This window comes from Clinocottus analis, unplaced genomic scaffold (assembly GCF_023055335.1).
Source record: "Clinocottus analis isolate CAN_PGR_092001 unplaced genomic scaffold, fCliAna1.0.p SCAF_32, whole genome shotgun sequence".
NCBI classification, from domain to species: Eukaryota; Metazoa; Chordata; class Actinopteri; order Perciformes; family Cottidae; genus Clinocottus; species Clinocottus analis.
In genome coordinates this window covers 12319-35000 of record NW_027176065.1, presented here as the reverse complement: position 1 = coordinate 35000, position 22682 = coordinate 12319, and the positions used below count along the sequence as shown (strand labels likewise).

The 22682-nt window shown below is 43.9% G+C and overlaps 1 protein-coding gene across 1 annotated transcript in view; it reads right to left on the bottom strand.

The window, feature by feature from the left end:
• The window catches only part of pmepa1 (prostate transmembrane protein, androgen induced 1), a 30288-nt gene extending 7873 nt beyond the window's left edge, over window positions 1-22415 (bottom strand). The window contains exon 1 of the mRNA XM_068595773.1: window positions 21889-22415. Coding sequence (XP_068451874.1) covers window positions 21889-21985 — 97 coding nt within the window. The 5' untranslated portion in view covers window positions 21986-22415. The remainder of the gene's footprint in view (window positions 1-21888) is intronic.
• Window positions 22416-22682: the final 267 nt, after the last annotated feature.

Below are 22682 nucleotides of genomic sequence, written 5' to 3'. Positions count from 1 at the left end.
CACATACAAGTGCCCGTTAGCTAACACATACAAGTGCCCGTTAGCTAACACATACAAGTGCCTGTTAGCTAACACATACAAGTGCCCGTTAGCTAACATATACAAGTGCCCGTTAGCTAACACATACAAGTGCCCGTTAGCTAACACAGACAAGTGCCCGTTAGCTAACACATGCAAGTGCCCGTTAGCTAACACATACAAGTGCCCGTTAGCTAACACATACCAGTGCCCGTTAGCTAACACATACAAGTGCCCGTTAGCTAACACATGCAAGTGCCCGTTAGCTAACACATACAAGTGTCTGTTGTGAAAAGAAAAGACCGGACGGAGTAAATAAAGTGTGTATATACATATATATATATATATATATATATATATATATATATATATATATATATATATATATATATATATATATATTTCTACGCTAAATGCACTATAATAAAACCCGCCATAGGCCTTAAGGCAGTATATATCTTATTACACAATGGTTAATGTTTGAACTGCTGCTACGTGACACGCACACACACAGACACACACACACACAGACACACACACACATCATACTGAGTTCATAACCTGCATCAGACACAGTCACATGGCACCACTTCCACTTTTTCACTTCCACTTTTCATTTTTGAATATTGCATCAAAAGAAGGACGACTGTCCTCGTCATGTGTGTATGAAAACAGAGGAGGAAAGGACGAAGGAAAGGAAGCAAGGAGAGACGCTGAGCGACGGCAGAAAATAGCACACGCACGCACACACACACACACATGAGGGAACATAAACAGACTAAAATAATGAAACATAAACAGATCACATTCCTCTGCTGCTTCTAGAGAAGTGTTATTGTAAAAGGCGAAAGGGAACAGACACTTAAACGCACCGCGATGCCAGCAGCGCCATCTGTGTGAAGCCACCCGGGCCTCCACTGCGCGCGCGTGTGTGTGTGTGTGTGTGTGTGTGTGTGTGTGTGTGTGTGTGTGTGTGTGTGTGTGTGTGTGTGTGTGTGTGTGTGTGTGTGTGTGTGTGTGTGTGGGCACTCTGCCTGCTGACAGCTTGTCCGTCTCTCTGTTCCGTCGGCTGGTGCTGAACTTTGTCTTTCAGCCAAAACACTCCGACAACTCCTCTCTTCTCTCTCCTCCATTCCTCTCCTCTCTTCTCCATTCCTCTCCTCTCTCCTCCATTCCTCTCCTCTCTCCTCCCTTCCTCTCCTCTCTCCTCCATTCCTCCCCTCTCTCCTCCCTTCCTCTCCTCTCTCCTCTATTCCTCTCCTCTCTCCTCCATTCCTCTCCTCTCTCCTCCATTCCTCTCCTCTCTCCTCCATTCCTCTCCTCTCTCCTCCATTCCTCTCCTCTCTCCTCCATTCCTCTCCTTTCTCCTCCATTCCTCTCCTCTCTCCTCCATTCCTCTCCTCTCTCCTCCCTTCCTGTCCTCTCTCCTCTATTCCTCTCCTCTCTCCTCCATTCCTCTCCTTTCCTCTTCTGTCCTTTCTTTTCCTTTCCCTCGTCTACTTTTCTCTCTCTCCTGTCTCCTCCTCTCTTATCTCCTCTCCTCTCGTTTCATCTTCTCTCCACTCCTCTTTCCTCTCTTCTTTTCTCCTCTTTCCTCTCCTCTTCTCTCCTCCTCCTCCACTCCTCTTTCCGCTCCTCTTCTTTTCTCTCCTCTTCTCTTTCCTCTTCGCTCTGGAGACGTAAACGCCGTCTCTTCGTCCTCATTTTCATCAAACTTTTGCTACTTCCATTCAGCCTCGCTCATTTTTATGAGTCATCATAAGTCATAGAAGAATACTGTGTGTGTGTGTGTGTGTGTGTGTGTGTGTGTGTGTGTGTGTGTGTGTGTGTGTGTGTGTGTGTGTGAGCCTGCGGTAGAACTTGTCAGCTCCCAAATGTGGAGGTCAGCCGGTCGGTCAGCAGACTCTTCCTCTCCTCTCTTTCCTATTTTTCATGCTCTCCCTTTTCCCTCTATTGCTTCTTTCTTCTTTCCTTTCCTGCCTCCTCCCCTTCCTCCCTTCCTCCCTTAACTCACTCCTTCCCTTCTGCACTCTCATCGTCTTTTTTTCTATTAATGTTGTTACATTTCCGTCTAGATGTTCCACATCACAGCTGGAAGGGAAATTCCCAAAAAAAGAAGATTACATAATAATATTGATTTAAAAAAAGGCTTTTTATTTAATATATCCGCCTCGTTAAAAAAAGGATGAATCTGCACTTTATCTTCTCTCTCGGATGTTCCACCTCTTTCCCTCTCACTCAACTCTCTACTCTCTCTTTCAGTTTGTTTTTGGCATCTTTTTTTAAACTTCCTTTAGGCCAAAACACGACTGAGTGAAGATTCACACGGACACAGTTTTGTTTTACCGCCGAGCCAAACCGCCCTCCAGAGTTCATTCGTCACGTTTATGTCTGCGCCAAAATAAAAATAAAATACCGGGCGCAGAGTTTTCTGAAGCTTCTTTGACAAAAGAAAATTTAGCAAATGCTCCATTTAAAAAAAAAAAGGCTTCTTTCATGACTGCACGGTCTTTTATTTGAAAATTTTCCTTCAACTTTTTTTGTTCTGCAAACATTTTATTAATTTAATTACAGCTGCATATTCCAGAGTTTCTCTCCATGAAGGTCAAAACGTTTTTTTAAAGTTTTTTTTTCAAAGGTTTTTCAGTCCTATTTATTTGTATCCATCTGTCTTTTAAAACACCACAAACTTTATTCATATTTTTGTTATATTATGTGAGATACAGGTCTTTTTTTCTGCAAATTTACTCGCATTCACTTGTATGTGTTAGCTAACTGGCACTTGCATGTGTTAGCTAACTGGTACTTGCATGTGTTAGCTAACGAGCACTTGTATGTGTTAGCTAACCGGCACTTGTATGTGTTAGCTAACTGGCACTTGCATGTGTTAGCTAACGGGTACTTGTATGTGCTAGCTAACGGACACTTGTATGTGTTAGCTAACTAGCACTTGTATGTGTTAGCTAACGGGCACTTGCATGTGTTAGCTAACCGGTATCTGTATGTTTTAGCTAAAGATCAAGGATATCTCGGCCTCCGCTGCATCAATTTTGACCAACTTTGTGTGTTATAAATGTGTCTCTTGTTGAGACCCTCGACTTCATGGAAGTATAACATACACATACTCCTGCTGCTCCTTACTCACCTCATCTTTTACTTGCCAAGTGCAACTTAAAAGCATGTAAAAAAACAAACATTTTCACTCCTCGGCCATGTTGCACGAGAGAGAGACTGCAGATCTGCCTCCTCCCTCTGCGGTGGTGTCTAGACAGGACGAGGCTGCGGGCAGGCCGACACTCCGTGGTTAATCTAAAGCAATTAGCTCATTTGTCATCTGCTGCCTGCTCTCCGTCTATCTGCCTCCTCCTCCTCCTCCTCCTCCTCCTTCTCCTCTTCCTCCTCCTCCTTGTGCATTCAGCTAAAGGTCACAGGCGGTCAATGCCGAGTCAGATGGCTCAGAGAGAGCAGACAGACAGAGAGAGAGAGAGAGGAGGGGGAAGGTGTCAGGAGAAAGGAGGCAGGAGGGGAAAAGAGGCGACGGGGAGTAGGAGAGAGGGAAGGAACGAGTCGAGGGAAAGGAATGGAAAGAAGTAAGCGAGGACGTGTAGGAGGCAGTAGAGGAAGCGAGAAGGAGGGATGTCAATCAGGATTAAGGCCGCCGAGAGAGAGTCAAGTGTGTATAATCGGGCTAAACGCCCGCGAGGCGTTCGTGGTTTTATTGCATTAATTTTGAATCAGAAACGGAGACCCGGAAAGACGACCAGCTCCTCACACAGTAGCTTAACGACGAGGACCTCGAGACCTTGAGTTGCTGGATCTGTTTTCATGGAGTCAAATCCCACACAGATACCTTTTAATTAAAAAGGTAATGAACGACCCGCCGGGAGTCGCACCAGGATGCAGGAAGCGTGAAAGACGGTTGCGCGTATCCTCGTGCGAAACCTCGTTAATTTTGTTGCACGCTCCCCCGACGAAAGTCCAGCAACGCAAAGCAAATGAGGTGATAGGCAGCAAGGATACAAAGTACAGCTCCTCCTCCCTACAAGGATACAAAGTAAAGCTCCTACTCCCTACAAGGATACAAAGTAAAGCTCCTCCTCCCTGCAAGGATACAAAGTACAGCTCCTCCTCCCTACAAGGATACAAAGTAAAGCTCCTCCTCCCTGCAAGGATACAAAGTACAGCTCCTCCTCCCTACAAAGATACAAAGTAAAGCTTCTACTCCCTACAAGGATACAAAGTAAAGCTCCTCCTCCCTACAAGGATACAAAGTTAAGCTCCTCCTCCCTACAAGGATACAAAGTAAAGCTCCTACTCCCTACAAGGATACAAAGTAAAGCTCCTCCTCCCTACAAGGATACAAAGTAAAGCTCCTCCTCCCTACAAGGATACAAAGTAAAGCTCCTCCTCTCTACGGTTCACTATTACGCAAATATGTCCAGTAAGAATGAATTCATTAACAGACAGAAAATCGGAGTAAACACTTTAAAAATGTGCCTTTTTCATCTTGCCCGGGTTTCATCCCTCCTTCTTCCTGCACCAGCGGAAGGAGAGGATGAAGAAAACAGGAGGAAAGAGAGAGAAATCTATGAGAGAAGAGGAATAGTTCTCAAAGGACATGATGGAAAGACGTAGACGGGAAACGATAAGGGAAGGCTGGAAAGAGAGGAGGCCGGGGAAGAGGAAGAATTAAAAAACTGAATGACGGGGGAGAGAAGAAAGGGAGAAAAGGAAGGAGAAAAGGGCAGGAAGGGAGAGAGAGGCTTGCTAATTCCTTCCCCACTCCCCCTCCTCCCCTCTTTTCTGCTTTCTCAGTCCTGGGATGACTTGACAGTCTGGGTAGTCAGAAATAGCACAGACAGCTGTGTGTGTGTGTGTGTGTGTGTGTGTGTGTGTGTGTGTGTGTGTGTGAGAGAGAGAGAGAGACAGAGAGAGAGAGAGAGAGAGAGAGAGAGAGAGAGAGAGAGAGAGAGAGAGAGAGAGAGAGAGAGAGAGAGAGAGAGAGAGTTATAGGTCATAGGTGCACACAATTTGCTTGCTTGCCAATTTCCATGAGAAAGGCTATAGGGGGCACACGCACACAAACACAACCACACACAAACACACACACACAAACACACACACACACACACACACACACACACACACACACCATTGACTTTGGAAGCCACGGTCATGGTGGAGCCAACAAGTGTGGGAACTTTGGTCCACAAAACTCCCACTATTGGTTTCAACAGTGGGAAAACGGAGATGGAGGCATGTGTGTGTGTGTGTGTGTGTGTGTGTGTGTGTGTGTGTGTGTGTGTGTGTGTGTGTGTGTGTGTGTGTGTAGTTGTGTGTAGTCGAGGGAGTGTATTATCAGCCCTTCCTCATGTTTCTATCCCGTCTCTTTCTTTCACATGTGACATATTAATAATTCATTGATATTTATATATATATATATATATATATATATATATATATATATATATATATATATATATATATATATATATATATAAATATATATATAATTAGTTAGTATTCAAAGTATTTGAAGTGCAGTAACAAAGTACAGCAGAGTAGTGTATAGAAGTATTCAAGGCGCAGTAACTGAGTAGTATATAAAAGTATTCGAAGCGCAGTACTGGATGAGTAGAGTCATGTTGAAGTGAAGAAGAGGCTGAAGCATTGGTCTAAATTTAGCGTGCTAATCCAGGGAACTCCCAGGTTAAACGCTCTCTCTGGTAAGCACCGTACGCCTCGGGCTTTTATTGTGAAAGGTAAAAAAATAAAATAACGCAAATGAGCTCTTTGGAAATTAAATGTGTTACTTTCGCGCCACAACTTGTGGATTTGTCCCGATCATGTTGCCCTGTCTCTCTCCTTCTCGTCTGTTTGACATTTTTTCCTTCAGCGCAATGCATGATGGGAGATAGAGTTCGGCACTGTTGTGCAGTAGCAGAATGATTAGAAACGCTTTTTGAAAAACAGCTTCGAAGTTCAAACATCAGCGTCATCTTTGGTCTTTTTCTCTGCAGGGTGGTATATTTGACCCCGAAGCTAACTGGCGACAAGCTAACTAGCGACAAGCTAGGAAGCTAACTTGCTACAAGCTAGCTTGCTGACAGCAACGCCGCTGACCGTTCCTTTGAAATTGACGAATTTGTTTGAGGAGCAGCTCGCTCGGCTGGCTCTTCAAAATGATGCAATGTGGAGAAAAACTATTTCAAAGAAGCGAAAAGAAGAAAAAAATACATAATTTATATGTTTGATCTCCTCGTTGATGCATCTATCTTTATATTTTTATTTTATTTGTTTGAAGCTGACATTATTATCTCCACCAGCAGGTCGTAGACGTAACAACCAAACCAGTCATTTCCCATCTCAGCACCAGATAAACGACAAGTCCTGAAAAACTCGGGTTACAAGTCGCTCCTTCCTCCGGTGGGTGTCCCCGCTGTAGCAAGCTAGCACTGCTGCTAGCTCCTGGCTGTAGCAAGCTAGCGATGCTACTAGCTCCCAGCTGAAGCAAGCTAGCGATGCTACTAGCTCTACGCTGTAGCAAGCTAGCGTTGCTGCTAGTTCCCCAATGTAGCAAGCTAGCACTGCTGCTGCTAGCTACCCACTGAAGCAAGTTAGCGCTGCTGCTAGCTCCCCTGCTAGCTGCTGCTGCCCGCGTACCCGCTGCCCGAGTCGGGTGTCGAGTCGGGGCTGGTCCCGCTACCTTCGGTGGTTGTCGGGGAGCTAGTGGGGAGTTAGCGAAGAGCTAATGAAGAGCTAGCAGCAGCACTACTGGAGAGCTAGCAGCAGCGCTAGCTGGCTACAGCAGGGAGCTGATTCAAATTCTCGTGATTTTTCTCCTCTTTTGTTTTTCGGCTTCCACCAAAAGGAAATAGAAAATATTACCTTTAAAGAAACAACAACAACAACATCAACTGCATAAAGCAGACACGAAGATATACTGAGTTGGTCGCTTGTGTTATTTCCGTGTTTTAAAAGTCACCACAAGCAGCCGTCTGGCTGTCAGAATGAAACACACAACAGACGTGTTGACATCACAAACACTGGTAGCGTGGAGACGATCACACAGCCACACGGCCAGCGCTGTAACGGACACACACGGCCATTAATGTTAACAATGGAAAAAGTGAGAGTGAGTAAAGTCCAACAGAAATCACTCAGGAGTCACACACACACACACACACACACACACACACACACACACACACACACACACACTGATCCTCTGTGTACTAGCTGACCTGCAGAGCATACTGTCTGAAACGTATGAAAATCAAACCTCATTATCAGGTGCTTGTCTGGCTCTGTGTGTGTGTGTGTGTGTGTGTGTGTGTGTGTGTGTGTGTGTGTGTGTGTGTGTGTGTGTGTGTGTGTGTGTGTGTGTGTGTGTGTGTGTGTGTGTGTGTGTGTGTGTGTGTTTGTGTGTGTCTGTGTGTGCGCGCGATACTCATTAGAATTCTAGCCAGAAGGAGCTAGACTACCCCTGTCGTCTCGCACCCCCGCACACACACACAGACACACACACACACACACACACACACACACAGACAGACATACACACACACACACACACACACACGCACACACAGACACACATTTGAATGTGAAAGAAAAGAGGGAAGTCAGACGGAGTCGCGCAGGGCAGGTCACATGCAGAGGGCTGTGTCTGCGTGTGCGTGTGTGTGTGTGTGTGTGTGTGCGTGTGTGTGTCTGTGTGAGATGGCTGTGATCCAATGTGATACCAGACATAACAATAATCATTAACTGTCTGCAGCGGAGGGTGCACATGTGCACACGCAGCACATCAGAGAGGTGATCCCTGCAGACGGGAGCGACAAACACTGCCAACGTGCCCTTGAGCCAAAGCGCCACAATAATCACAATAATATGAAATTAAAATACGCATCAATATGTTTACATTCATCTCGACTTTAACGCAGCGGGATCCAGACTTTTTTGGAACATTTGGAAAAGCTTCCTGCACGTTTATGGGCGAGCATTAAGGTCGGTTACGACCGCGAGACGACGAGAAGCAGCTCTAAAGACACGTCCAAGGACGAATCTGTGTGTGTCTGTGTGTGTGTGTGTGTCTGTGTGTGTGTGTGTGTGTGTGTGTGTGTGTGCCAAACATGATGTCCCTGTCCAAATAGAGAGTTTTTCTACAAAACCAAAACCAGCTTTGCCGGTCCTTACACACACACAAACACACACAAAAACACACACTTGGCTAGACACAATAATGTCTGAATGCTTTGAATGTCTGACCCTGTGTGTGTGTGTGTGTGTGTGTAGGTGTGGGTGTGTGTGTGTGTGTAGGTGTGGGTGTGTGTGTGTGTGTGTGTGTGTGTGTGGGAAAGTCAATTCCCCATTAATAAACAATGGTAATGAATTGAAAGCACGTCTCACTGAGGCTACAGTTTACGTGAAATGTGTGTGCGGGAAGAAAAATGTGGGTCAATATTATGAATAATGGTAATGTATCACACGGACATCAATCTGTGTGTGTGTGTGTGTGTGTGTGTGTGTGTGTGTGTGTGTCGGGCTGCGGTCTCTGAGCTCTTGTCAACTCGTATCGAGCCGCAGTCGCTCAGCCGGCTCCGATGCGCCCACAGTGCGCCGGCGGTCCGAGACCAACGGAGAGGAACGGCGAGCGGCTGAAGGGGGCGGAGCTTTCACCTGAGACTCGCCGGAGCTCAAAACTACGAGGACTTGAACGCATCGGGCGGACTCGGCCGTGACGAAGGGACTCTGAAGAAAGCTGCTGGCAGTGCACTTGTTTGTTGTGCATTTTAACCTCGTCGTGTGGTCTCGTGTGTGAAAAATACAAATTGGAAAATAGGATTAAAGTAGAAAACTCAGAAAAATATTACAGGAACTTTAGGAGACAGGTTGATTCAGCTGAAAGATAAAACACCTGCTGAGTTACACGCATCTCTTTCTCATGCACGTCTATAGGAAAACGTCTCTTTCCCATGAACGTCTATGGAGAAATGTCTCTTTCACATGCAGGTTTTGGAAAAACGTCTTTTTCCCATGCACGTTTATGGGAAAACGTGTCTTTCCCATGCACGTTTATGGGGGGAAATAAATCTTTGTCTATGAGAAAACCTCTCTTTGACAAACCTACGGTGATGTCATAGAGACCACGCCCACGTCTCATACAGCGTTCGGGCGTCACAAGCGGACGTTGCTTCACTTTAAAAAGACACAAGCCAAAAAAAGACGGTTGAGGACAGAAAAGACCTTCAGCACGCAATGTCATCAATATTTCAGTAATTCACATGATTTTAATGCGTCCACTGGACTTTCCTCTGCTTCTGCGTCCGGTCGCCGTTTTGTAGCGAGACTTCCTCTGCCGTTGAGCAAGACACGGAAGCTTCAACCGACCTTACCGCCAACAGTGGAAACACCTGGCCCTGAACAGAGCTGTTCTTTCACGCTCACATCCTCCACGTGAACCAACTCGCCCTCTCTTGTGTCTGTGTGTGTGTGTGTGTGTCTGTGTGTGTGTGTGTGTGTGTGTGTGTGTGTGTGTGTGTCTGTGTGTGTGTGTGTGTGTGTGTGAAAGATAACCACAGCTTCAGACGAAACAAAAAACGTCTGCAGACACACAAACGAGATCACAGTGACAAAGCCGCTCAAACGAAGCGGAGCGAGGAAGTTTTTTTTTTTTTTAAGGGAAAAAAGAGCGAGCAAAAACGAGGAGGTGCGGAGTAGAGGGGGGAGGGGGAGAAGGAGGGGGAGGAGGGAGAAACATTTCACCGTCTGGGTATTTCGTCTTGGAATTTTTCGGTGGCCGGGAGGAAAAAAAAATGGCCTCTCGAGTCAACGTTTATCACATGTGACGTCTGGCGAGGGGAGGAGAAAACACACACCGAAAAAAACACACAACACACACCTGGAAAGTCTGTTTCTCAAGCCGTCGTCCGATCCTCATCATCCTCATCATCATCATCATCAGTTCATCATGACGCTGAAGCCCTACGCTCCGTTATTATTGATTTTTCCTTTCCAATATATTTATTCTGTTTTTCGGCCTCGCTCAAGATGGCGATCAAGGACTTCTTTCATCGCCGCGACCGCCGCACAGAAACTTCCCAGCATTCCTCCTGCGGGCGTGACGCGCGACATCTCGCTTTCTGGGAAAACTATAATTCACTAATTTGGTTCGTGAAAAAAATGAAACGCAGCGCCGCTCCACTGAGGCGGACGTGGAGGCTCGTGGCTCTGGGGTTGTTGTTTTTTGAGGGGGGTGAAAAACCCGACGATGGAGGAAAAAAGACAAAAAGATGCTTTCAGACTTCGCCAGCGCGGCGAGATCTCGGCCAACAGATGAGAACGAGACGAGCGGCGAGAAGCTGATGAAACGATCTGAACACCGAGGCTCAATGAAGCACGCCGTGTTCGTTTGTTGTTCTGTCCAGACACACTACACTGTGTGTGTGTGAGTGTGTGTGTGTGTGTGTGTGAGTGTGTGTGTGTGTGTGTGTGTGTGTGTGTGTGTGTGTGTGTGTGTGTGTGTGGAGCTTGGCCTGCGTCATGATAAGAGCCGCTTGTGCGTCACGTCTGTACGTTTGAATTTCTAATGATAAAAAAATGTTGTAATACAAACAGAGGCGGAGCCAAAGAGTGTGTGTGTGTGTGTAGGTGTTTGTGTGTGTGTAGGTGTGTGTGTGTGTGTGTTTGTGTGTGTGTAGGTGTGTGTGTGTGTGTGTTTGTGTGTGTGTAGGTGTTTGTGTGTGTGTAGGTGTGTGTGTGTGTGTGTGTGTGTGTGTGTGTGCGTGTGTGTGAGTGTGTTTGTGTGTGTGTGTTTAGGTGTGTGTAGGTCCGTGTGTCGGTGTGTGTAGGAGCATGCATGCGTGTGTGTGTGTGTGTGTAGGTGTGTAGGTGTGTGTGGGTGCATGTATTTGTATGTATGTGTGTAGGTGTGTAGGTGCATGCATGTGTGTGTGTATTCAAGTGTGTGTGTGTGAGTGTGTGTGTGTGTGTGTGTGTGTGTTTTGTGTGTGTGTGTATCTTGTGGTCCCAGCTGTTCCCTGCAGGCCAGAGGGCAACGTGAGACGCAGACCTCCGTACAAGTGTGTGTGTGAGTGTGTCATGAGTGAACATGTTGTGTGTGTGTGAGTGTGTGTGTGTGTGTGTGTGTGTGTGTGTGAGTGTGTCATGAGTGAACATGTTGTGTGTGTGTGAGTGTGTGTGTGTGTGTGTGTGTGTGTGTGTGTGTCATGAGTGAGCATGTTGTGTGTGTGTGTGTGTGTGTGTGTGTGTGTGTGTGTGTGTGTGTGTGTGTGAGTGTGTCATGAGTGAACATGTTGTGTGTGTGTGAGTGTGTGTGTGTGTGTGTGTGTGTGTGTGTGTGTCATGAGTGAGCATGTTGTGTGTGTGTGTGTGTGTGTGTGTGTGTGTGTGTGTGTGTGTGTGTGAGTGTGTCATGAGTGAACATGTTGTGTGTGTGTGTGTGTGTGAGTGTGTGTGTGTGTGTGTGTGTCATGAGTGAGCATGTCGTGTGTGTGTGTGTGTGTGTGTCTGCAGTGTCGTCTAGACGCCTCCTCCACCAGCTGACTGGGTGACGTGTCGTCAGCATGTGAAGCGTTTATTTAAAGAACAACGCGTCACCGGACAGGAAATCATATTTTTCTGCCACTTTCATGATGACGCAGCTCTCAGCTAATGATTTAAACTCAAATACAGATTTAATACCTTTTTTCAGGATTATTCTCACACTTTAGACAATATTTGTTCAAGAAAATATCCTTACTGCCAGCGATTCATGCAGCAACGTTTAAATTCCCCGAAACTAAGCGAGAAATTATGGTTTAGCCCCAATTCATGGAGCTGAACGTGCATATTCAGACCTTTTTATCTCTGAGCAGCGAGTTTGCAACACTTTAGAGAACATAAAGAGATGTTTTTAGTTGTTTTAGCAAACTGAATCCTGGAGAAGACGCTTCTCAAAGTCAAATATATCAAAATATTCCCAAACAATGTGGATCAACCTGCAGCGCTGTGGCCCCTCCCCCTCCCTGCCGTGCTCTTGACCTGACCTCTGACCTGTTGACCTCGCAGACACGCCAGACAGGCCTCACTCCGCCCGCCAGCTTTTCTCGCCGCAGATGCACCGGCTCTGTCGGTTTCATATGCAAACGAGGAGAATAAACACAACCCGCATTTGCATCCATCTGAAGAATTAGTGATCGCAAATTATGGAGATGAATATGAACGAAGCCGACGCGCCGATCCTGAGTCAAACTCAGACAGGAAGGTGCTTACAAACATTACTATATGTGTATATATATATATATATATATATATATATATATATATATATATATATATATATATATATATATATATGTATATATATATATATAAATGAGTAAAAATATATATATATTTCTGTAAATAAATAAATGTAAATATATATATATATATACATCTAAGATAATAAATATAGATGCATATATATACATCTAAAATAGTATATATGAATATATATATAAATACATATATATATAACAATAAATATATATGTATAAAAATACATATAAGTATATATTTATACATATATATGTATAAATATATATATATATATAAATAATATATATAAATAAATATATACGTATAAATAAATAAATAAATATATGTATATATATATATATATATATATATATATAAATAAATACATTTGTGATTTTAAATGTTAAATATTGTCATAAATCCTGGAGCTGCTGTAACAACAGACGTCCTTCAAGCAGCTCAAAGAGAAACCAAAAGTAAAACAACACCAACAAACAACACAAACAAACAACACAAACATCTTGACGCCGTTAGAGGTGAACTCCTCCTGCAGAGTTTCTCTTCAGACGTTTCTATCCGGTTTGCTGTAAATATGTAAATATGTTTGCTTATACAAAACAAAAGAAATAACAAAACTAATACATTTGCTCTCCAAATGTCGATTGTTCCAATTCTCATTCAAACTGGACGGCAACACGAAGCCGTCACAGCGCGAACACGAGAGGAATCAACAGAAGTCACGCGTTAATGTCAACATTAGAAACTAGACAACAACCTCCAGCCCCCCCCCCCCCCCCCCCCCCCCCCTACCGGGGCCAGACTAATTAATGAAAGACAAGATTGTGTAGGTTGTTCTAGACGAGGTACACGGGCAACAATCGATGTATTTAGAAGAACCAGACTCAGACCAATTAATGGAAAACAAGAGGCGGCCTTCTCGGCGTTGTCGCATGACTCTGCGAGCGTTCGGCCGCCGCCTTTTATTTATAGCGCGGCCTCTCGGGCCCGAGAGCGTGGATTTATTCACACCGCGAGACAGACAGACTAATTAATGGGACGACATGGTGCAGCAGACTACAAGGGCCTCAGCTGAGCACTTGTCTTGTATGCAGATGATATGCAGAGAGCGCAGACCCACACAAACACACACACACACACACAACCCCCCCCCCAAGTGACAGTGACCTTGACCCTCACACACACACACACGGCTGCATGCATCTACATATATGCATTTCCTTTAGGTTTTCTGCGTCGTGGCGTTATTGGTCGTCTAGACCGGGAAACAATGAACAGCTGAGAGGTTGAAGGAAGGAAGGATGCAAGAGGAGAGGGAGGAGGGAAGGGAGCAAGGGAGAAGGACACGAGCAAGGAAGGAAGGAGATCAGCGAGGAGCTTAGAAAAGAGGAAAAGCTGGTAGAAAGACATTAGAGGCAGAAACTCAAGTGTAGAGATGCATTCAAGTGTCTTTGAGTAATATAGAGAGCACTATATACATTAAAAAACATTATTATTATTATTATTATTAATATATAATGGGGCTGCATTCCAATTGAAAATGTCTTTTTTAACATGTTCAGCGTTTATTGGCATACAAAGACTGAACTGTTTCTGATAAATCTATTTTTCCAGCAGTTTGGCATCGTTGGCAGTTCTAAATAATAATAATAATAATAATAATTCAAACTCTTACAGCGCTTTTTAAAAGTGCACAAAGACGCTTCGCATCAGGGACGAGAGACGCAGCAAACAAAAAACAAACATTTTTGGTAACAAGCGCACTGTTTGCTTGTTTTTAAGCGTCGGTAAAGAACTACAACACCCACCAGCCGTCAAAACAACACAACAAACCGCCGTAGTTGCCAAATAAAAAGTTGTCTAAGAACGTTAAAGCTACTAATAGAAATTGTAACGCCGCGTTGACTCTGGCGGCCCCTGTGGACGAAGGCGGTAGTGTTTTCCCGCGCACCAGGGTCCCTTTAGAAAACCTCTCGTTTTACCTCAGCAGGTGCTGTCGACGTGCTCTTGAGCAACCGGGCGCTGCGCGGGACATGAAACTAAGAAGGCGGTCGGAGTCGACTTTTCGGCGGATGAACAATATCTTCTGGGACATAAAATTAATAATGTCTGTTCATCTCACGCCAGGATTAAAGCGCTTCTGGCTCCGGGACGACGCCAGCTGTCAATCAAAAAAAAGAAAAAAGAAAAAAGGCAACACAAAAGGCCGGAGTTTGATCTACACAAGGCTTTTGTAAACATTTTATCTCCCGCTCTTCTTCACCGTGAGAAAAAGCAAAAGTAAAACAGATTTCTTTTTTAAAATATATATATATAATTGTACAAATCCTCAACTGACTATCACAACATCACACACACAGGAAATGAACAGACAAACGCAGGCGGACTCGTGCGCGCGGACACGCACGGCGCGGCGAGGCAGCCAGACGGAGAGGGGCTTACATAATACGTCTAGGAGGGCCGCCAGACGCCGTCGCTTCATTTCCATGATTCACTGAGTGAGCGGCGAGAGAAGAATAAAACTCAATCAATGAGAATTAAAAGCACAAACGTCTGAAACAGCACGACGGAATCAAACTCTTGTCTCGCTTCTTGCTTGTTTTCTGTGTGGCAACGTGGCAACGTGGCAACGTGGCAACGTGGCAACGTGTCTCCTTTGAGTAAACACGAGCTCTGAGCTTCTTTACTCCAGCGCTTCCGATTCTTTACACTTTAGATTGTAATCGACAAATAAATGTATCGTCCTGGAGTATTATTTCATTTTCATGTTGTTTAGTTACTGTACATACTTATATTCCACTGATTTAAACTTCATGTACACTGCTTTGACTTCTTTATCCTGAAATGTTCTTAAATTTAATACGTTCTGCTGATTTGTTGAATAGATTATTAGAAGATGTGTTTTACTCTGCTGCCACAAACTTTCTCCCTTGAAAAAAACATCCATCCATCTATCCATCCATCCATTTATCCATCCATTCATCTATCCATCCATTTATCCATCCATTCATCTATCCATCCATCCATTTATCCATCCATTCATCTATCCATCCATTTATCCATCCATTCATCTATTCATCCATCCATCCATCCATCTATCCAACCATCCATCCATCCATCCATCCATCCATCCAACCATCCATCCATCCATCCATCCATCCATCCATTCATCTATTCATGTATACATCCATCTATCCATCTATCCATCCATCCATCTATCCAACCATCCATCCATCAAACAAACCATCTATCAAACCATTTATTCATCCATCTATCCATCCATCCATCAATCCATCTATCCATCCATTCATCTATTCATCCATCTATCCAACCATCTATTCATCCATCCATCCATCTATCAAACCATTTATTCATCCATCTATCCATCCATCCATCAATCCGTCTATCCATCCATTCATCTATTCATCCATCTATCCATCCATCTATTCATCCATTCATCCATCCATCCATCCATCCATCCATCTATTCATCCATCCATCCATCCATCCATCCATCTATTCATCCATCCATCCATCCATCTATTCATCCATCCATTCATCCATCTATTCATCCATCCATCCATCCATCCATCTATTCATCCATCCATTCATCCATCCATCTATCTATCCATCTATCCATCCATCCATCCATCCATCCATCCATCGCTACATTGTAATCATAAATCTATGAATCCACTAACGAACACCTGGAGGTTCTGTTCGGTGACGTTGGGTTTTCTTATTAGAAGGTAAATGATGACGTCATTGTGATGTGTGAAGTGTCGTCTATTAAAAATGTTTTCACAGCAACATGAAATGGATATTACAGAGGAAGTTATGACCTGCTTAACTTCACAACACCAGCTCTAAGCTCTAATAATGCATATTTAAAACTATTAATGGAATAATCCCTAATCTTTTTCTATTTCATAATCCTTTGAATTTTGTGAATTAACCTCTGTAGACACACACTGACACCAGGGCGGTTTAAATACTTGTTTGAGGTGTTGGTGAAAAAAAAAAAAGGCAACACAAAGCGTTTGTGTGGGCCGACACGGCTCCTCAACAACCGCCATTCAGTATCACAACCCTGACCACGAAACCGTGACTTTGTTGCCTCAGCAACTATAGATCCCCGAAACATTTTACCAAAATAAACCGACTATAATGACACAAAAAGAGGATGAACAAGAAACCGCCGCTTCCAACAGTGCTGGGTGCGCCTGAACGTCTCCTCGACTTCTTTCCGTTTGTTGTGTCTCCCTGACGAGCGGCGGTGGGAGATAAAGTTGCTCGTTCTGGTGAGCGATCAGAGACAAAGTTGCACGCCGCTTGCCTCAGGATGTGTAGTGAAAGTGAAACTGTATTTTTTTTTTAAAGGGAAAAAGGGGGACGCTGTTCTTGTTTTTTTCCGGCTGATTAGTAAACGGTGTCTCTGTGTGAGCAGCATGCGTACACGGAGACGCCTGTGACACACGACGGTGACACAATAACACAAAGACACACAAAGACGCATCTCAGCTGGAAGAGCGACTTCATGTCGTGTTTTTCAAGCTAAAAATACAGAATTGTTTATTGTTGCTGCTTGAATTGTTAACATGAACTAGAAACTTCTATTGTGTTCTGAAAATCATCTTTTTCGACAAATGTCTCGCTCAAACGTAAGTAACGCTAACGTAAGTAGCGCTAACGTAAGTAGCGCTAACGTAAGTAGCGCTAACGTAAGTAACGCTAACGTAAGTAGCGCTAACGTAAGTAGCGCTAACGTAAGTAACGCTAACGTAAGTAACGCTAACGTAAGTAACGCTAACGTAAGTAACGCTAACGTAAGTAACGCTGACGTAAGTAACAACAACGAAAGTAAGGCTAACGAAAGTGAGGCTAACGGAAGTAACGATAACGGAAGTAACGATAACGGAAGTAACGCTGACGTAAGTAACAACAACGGAAGTAAGGCTAACGGAAGTAAGGCTAACGAAAGTAAGGCTTACGGAAGTAACGATAACGGAAGTAACGATAACGGAAGTAACGATAACGGAAGTAAGGCTAATGGAAGTAAGGCTAACAGAAGTAACGATAACGAAAGTAACGATAACGGAAGTAAGGCTAATGGAAGTAAGGCTAACAGAAGTAACGATAACGAAAGTAAGGCTAACAAAAGTAAGACTAACGGAAGTAACGCTAACGGAAGTAACGCTAACGGAAGTAACGCTAACAGAAGTAACGCTAACAGAAGTAACGCTAACAGAAGTAACGATAACGGAAGTAAGGCTAACGGAAGTAACGCTAACGGAAGTAACGGCACATGCTAAAAGGCCTCAGTGAAAGTTTGCAGACAAAATAATTCAATGAAGAAAGCTTTATATCTTTTACTGCTCTCCTCATTACAACAAGTTGCAATCTCATCCGACCTTTCCCTAAACTATCAAACCCAGATGCAAAAAAAAAAAAGTAGCGCTTCTGTGGTTTGCTCGCGGGCACACGGGTTGTTGCAGGAATCAAACGTGTGACTTGACAACTCCAGGAATGTGTGCTCAGCAGCAGAGGAAGAAGAAAAGCTCAGTCACAGCGTGTCCTCCCTGTGCCCGACGCCGCACACCCCCCGTCCACTTCAGGAACACTCTGACTCTTTTCCTCGAATTCAATTATCAAAATAAATACCGCTACCCTCCAGCTGAACTCTCACACACACACACACACACACACACACACTCACACACACACACACGCACACACACACACACACACGCTCAGACAACATTTATGTTGGCTACAGAGACAGACTGTGGAGGTGTCGTGACTGCCAGACATGTAGCAACAAATGTACAGGGAAACTGAGCTGCTGGTACGAAGCGATCCTTAAGAACTGATACAAGCGATGACTTCACTGCACACACACACACACACACACACACACACACACACACACACACACACACACACACACACACACACACACACACACGGCCAGTCCGTGAGTAATGATGATGTCATGTGCTTTGACTAGGGATGTCTGCCGCTCAGAAGAACAGATGTGTTCCTGCGTACGTGTGTGTTGTTCTCTCTCGCGCCAGAGGGGGCGCAACAGGTACGCGTCCTGCGTCACGGGTCCAGGTGAGCGGCGACGGGCGGGACGGACCGGCGGGATGGCGACGCCGAGACTCTGGATTGCGACGTAGGATGCTTTTTAATCCAGCTGTTGCAGGTGCAAGAGATGGAGATTTAATATTAGATGCCTGTTCTCACGCACAATAAAATATACCAATCTACCCTTATTTATTTTATTTATTTCATATTATTGTGTTTATTTATTTTATTGATTTCATATTATTGTGTTTATTTTATTTTATTTATTTCATATTATTGTGTTTATTGATTTTATTGATTTCATATTTTTGTGTTTATTTTATTTTATTTATTTCATTTTATTATTTATTTTATTTTTTTATTTTGATGTACTTGATATTTATTTATGATGTACTTTATTTATTTTTGATGTACTTTAGTTATTTGGGTGTTTAAATGTAACTTTATTCTTTTACTTGTATTTTATTTATTTTATATGATTTCATATATATATATATATAATATATATATATATATATTCTGCGACAACGTTCCAAGATTATATGATTTCCTGATGTGTTCTGCTGTGTTGTTTAAAAATAAAGATCATAAAGATCATGAAGATAAATAAAGAGAGCGACCTTTACGCGACTCCTTTACGCGACTCGGCTAGTCGTGTTGCTATCTTCCGTTAGCTAAGCGCCGTGTTTGTAGCTATTTTGCTTTTGGGTTTTCTAGATTAAAAATGCTGATTGCAGATAATCCTCATTTGCCACATCGTGTTTGTTGCTGCTCCTCCTATCAGATGTCTCGTTGCACAGCGAGATCCTCTCACGCTCAGATCTGGACGTTTTATTTCGACATATTCTCCGGCTGTGACCCGGGGAGACCTCCGGCTTTGCTGTCTTTCTCCCCCGCCGTCCTTTGATCGCCGCATCTCGAGTGTGTTGTAACGTGGATTATCCACGAGTTGTACTTTTTCCTCCTCCTCCTCCTCCTCCTCCTCTTCCGTGCGTCTTTCATCTTCCCACCGTCACGCTCCGCTGCATAACGTCCCGTACGGCCGGGGCCGGTGGTTCAAAACCTAATCCTGCTTTCGCACACATACATAAACACGCCGATGCATCGTTAGTCCTGCACACGACTCCCGACGCCATCTTCAATCCACTGTTTTCCCGCTTTTTTATTTTCAGCGTTTTTGGGGTTTTTTTTGGGGCCGACATCTTGTTTCCTTTTCTTTTTTTTTACCCTCTAAGTTTCGACACATTCCCTCCTCCCCGCTCCGTGTTCTGCAGTCCTCGCCCTCGCTCCCCTCCTTTGGTTTATCTGTTTCCCTCCCTCTGTCTTCCAGACTAAACATCATGTCTGCTCTCAGACAGAGGAATCGTGTGTGTGTGTGTGTGTGTGTGTGTGTGTGTGTGTGTGTGTGTGTGTGTGTGTGTGTGTCTGCATTCTTATCTTGTTCCACCTGTTTAGATTCATGGGGACCCGCTAAGTGTACATGTGGTCGCTCTGCTTACCGGCAGGTCTGCTCGGGACGAACGCTATTTCCAGTGTAGCTGCGCGGTAAATAAATGACTGATGACACCGGCATGAACCCTTCACAGACACACTCACTCCCACACACACACACACACACTCACACACACACACATTAGTCACTGTGTTTTCAGTGATTTTTTTCTTCCGAATCTAAAAACTGGAAAATCACAATGAGCATCAAACCATCTGAACGATGTGTTTCTAAATAAATCTCAGGTAGCAAGGGGTCGGTACATGTGCATGAAAGGTGTATAGAAGGTGACTTAACGCTCCAAAACGTGTCATAAAGTTACATTTAATGAGTTACATTTAATGATTAATGATTAGAGACGATAGTGAGGAGTATTCCTGCAGGACCAGACGTCTGGATTCAACACATTGAACTGGGGGAACTGGAGCAGGGAGACATGTTTTACTGACGATATTATGACATGGGTATGTCTAAACACACACACGCACACACACACGCACGCACGCACGCACACACACACACACACACACACAAACAGGACTATACTTGCCAGCATTGGAGTCCTTAGTTGGTCTAGAACCCCTGACCGTTCACAAAAAGAAAAAGCTACACAATATATACATATATATGTTGATACAAATAATATATATATATATATATATATATATATATATATATATATTGATACTATGTATACATATATATTGATTGATGTATATATATAAATGTGCGTGCACATGCTATATATATATATAAAAATATATATACACACACATCCATATACATATATATATACATACATATCCATATGTATATGGATGTATGCATATATATGTATATATCCATATACATTCATATACATTTATATATACATACATATGCATATACATCCATCTGTATAAATATATACATATATGTATACAGATGGGTGTATATGTATAAATACATATACATTCACATATATGAACATAAACACACTGTGCACACATAAACAGGGATTTCCCGGTTACGACCACACACATGAACACGGGCGCTCGCGCGAGCACACACCAGCTCACGCACGCGCGCGCGCGCGCGCGCCGGCAGACGGCTAGACAGACGTCTGGCTCCGCTTTGCTCGAATGACGAAGCGGCGACAAAACTTCCAGCTCGCTGCCGGAGGAGCGAACCCTCCTGCCCGCGGCCCGGCTCGCAGTCCTGCGAGGAAACTTCCTGCTACTTTGAATCCATTCACAGGAGAGAGCACTTACTGTTTCTGATGTTTTAACGTTTGAAAAATTAAAGAAAAAACACCACCGAGAAAGAGCTTTTCTTCCTCTCTCTCTCCGCTGAATGTAGCGAAGATCAAACGCACCGCCAAAGGTTCTAGAACCCCGAACACGTCACCCTGAAGTCTGTGAAACTGCAGCTTTTCACAACTCATTTTAAAGAAGAAGAAGAAGAAGAAGAAGAAGAAGAAGAAGAAAGCAGCTGTGAAAGCGATGAGAAGCACAAGCAGGAGCTCCGTTTCCCCCTCCGGCTCTGCGGAAGAGACGGGACGCTCTGCGGTTTTGGTTCAAGTTCAAAATCCAGCTCTAAATAATCACAGACGGGTTTTACCAGAATTTTTTTTTTTTAAATCCAGCCTTATAAATCACACATATTATATATATATATATATATATATATATATATATATATATATATATATATATATATATATATATATATATATATATATATATATATATATACATGCATATTTTTTAAACGTGGTTTCTCGGAGGAGAAGAAGATATATCGTCTTTTTTTTAATTAAGCTGACGTTTGCGATTCAGCAAACTTGACGTTACAGGAAAAAGGAGAAAACTTAACACACCGTAACTTACATGGAATACATTCAGAATGACATTGAGGTAAAACAAAAATATATATTGATGTGTTTAAAAAGGCCCAGACAGCAAGAACATACAAACAAAAAGTAACGTTACTTACTGATTTCCATGCTCTGGAGGGAGGTGAAGCGCTTGCAGTTACAAGTACAGGAGACATTGGCGGAGGTGGAGTTTAAAACACCCATCAAGTTCAACATTTAAAGCCTCCTAAAACCAGACATTAATACTCCAGACGAGGAAGACTACGGGGGAGTGTGTGTGAGAGAGAGAAAGAGAGAGAGAGAGGGGGAGGCTGGAGAAGAGAAAGCGATCGGAAGAAGGAGAGGAACACACATTCGCACGTTCGCACCAAACTCCCCCCGAAAAATCCTCCCTTTTTTCTCCGCTTTTCTCCCCAGCCTCCTCTGCTTCCCCTCCGAGCCGTCCGTGCTCCTCCCGTCTCGGTTCTCTCTCTCCTCCTCCTCCTCCTCTCTTCGGCTTCCTCCTCCTCTTCCTCCGGACCGTGTCGGTCTCTCTATCCGCCCGCTGCGAAAAAACTAACTGTACTTTAAATGTCCGCTTCCGCTCGCTCAGACGCGAAGCTCGTGTTTTCCAGCCGAGCGACCGGCGACTAAACTGCGAAGGGAGGTCTGTCTGGTCCTCTCTCTCTCTCTCTCTCTCTCTCTCTCTCTCTCTCTCTCTCTCTCCATTCTCTCTATCCGCCTGTCTCAAGGGATTTCTCAGTGTCTCTCTCTCTCTCTCTCTCTCTCTCTCTCTCTCTCTCTCTCTCTCTCTCTCTCTCTCTCTCTCTCTCTCTCTCTCTCTCTCGCACACAGACAAGAGGAAACAGATGACAGTGCTAATGTCAAGATGACACATTATTAACAGTTTTGCATGTTTTCATTAAGTTAAATC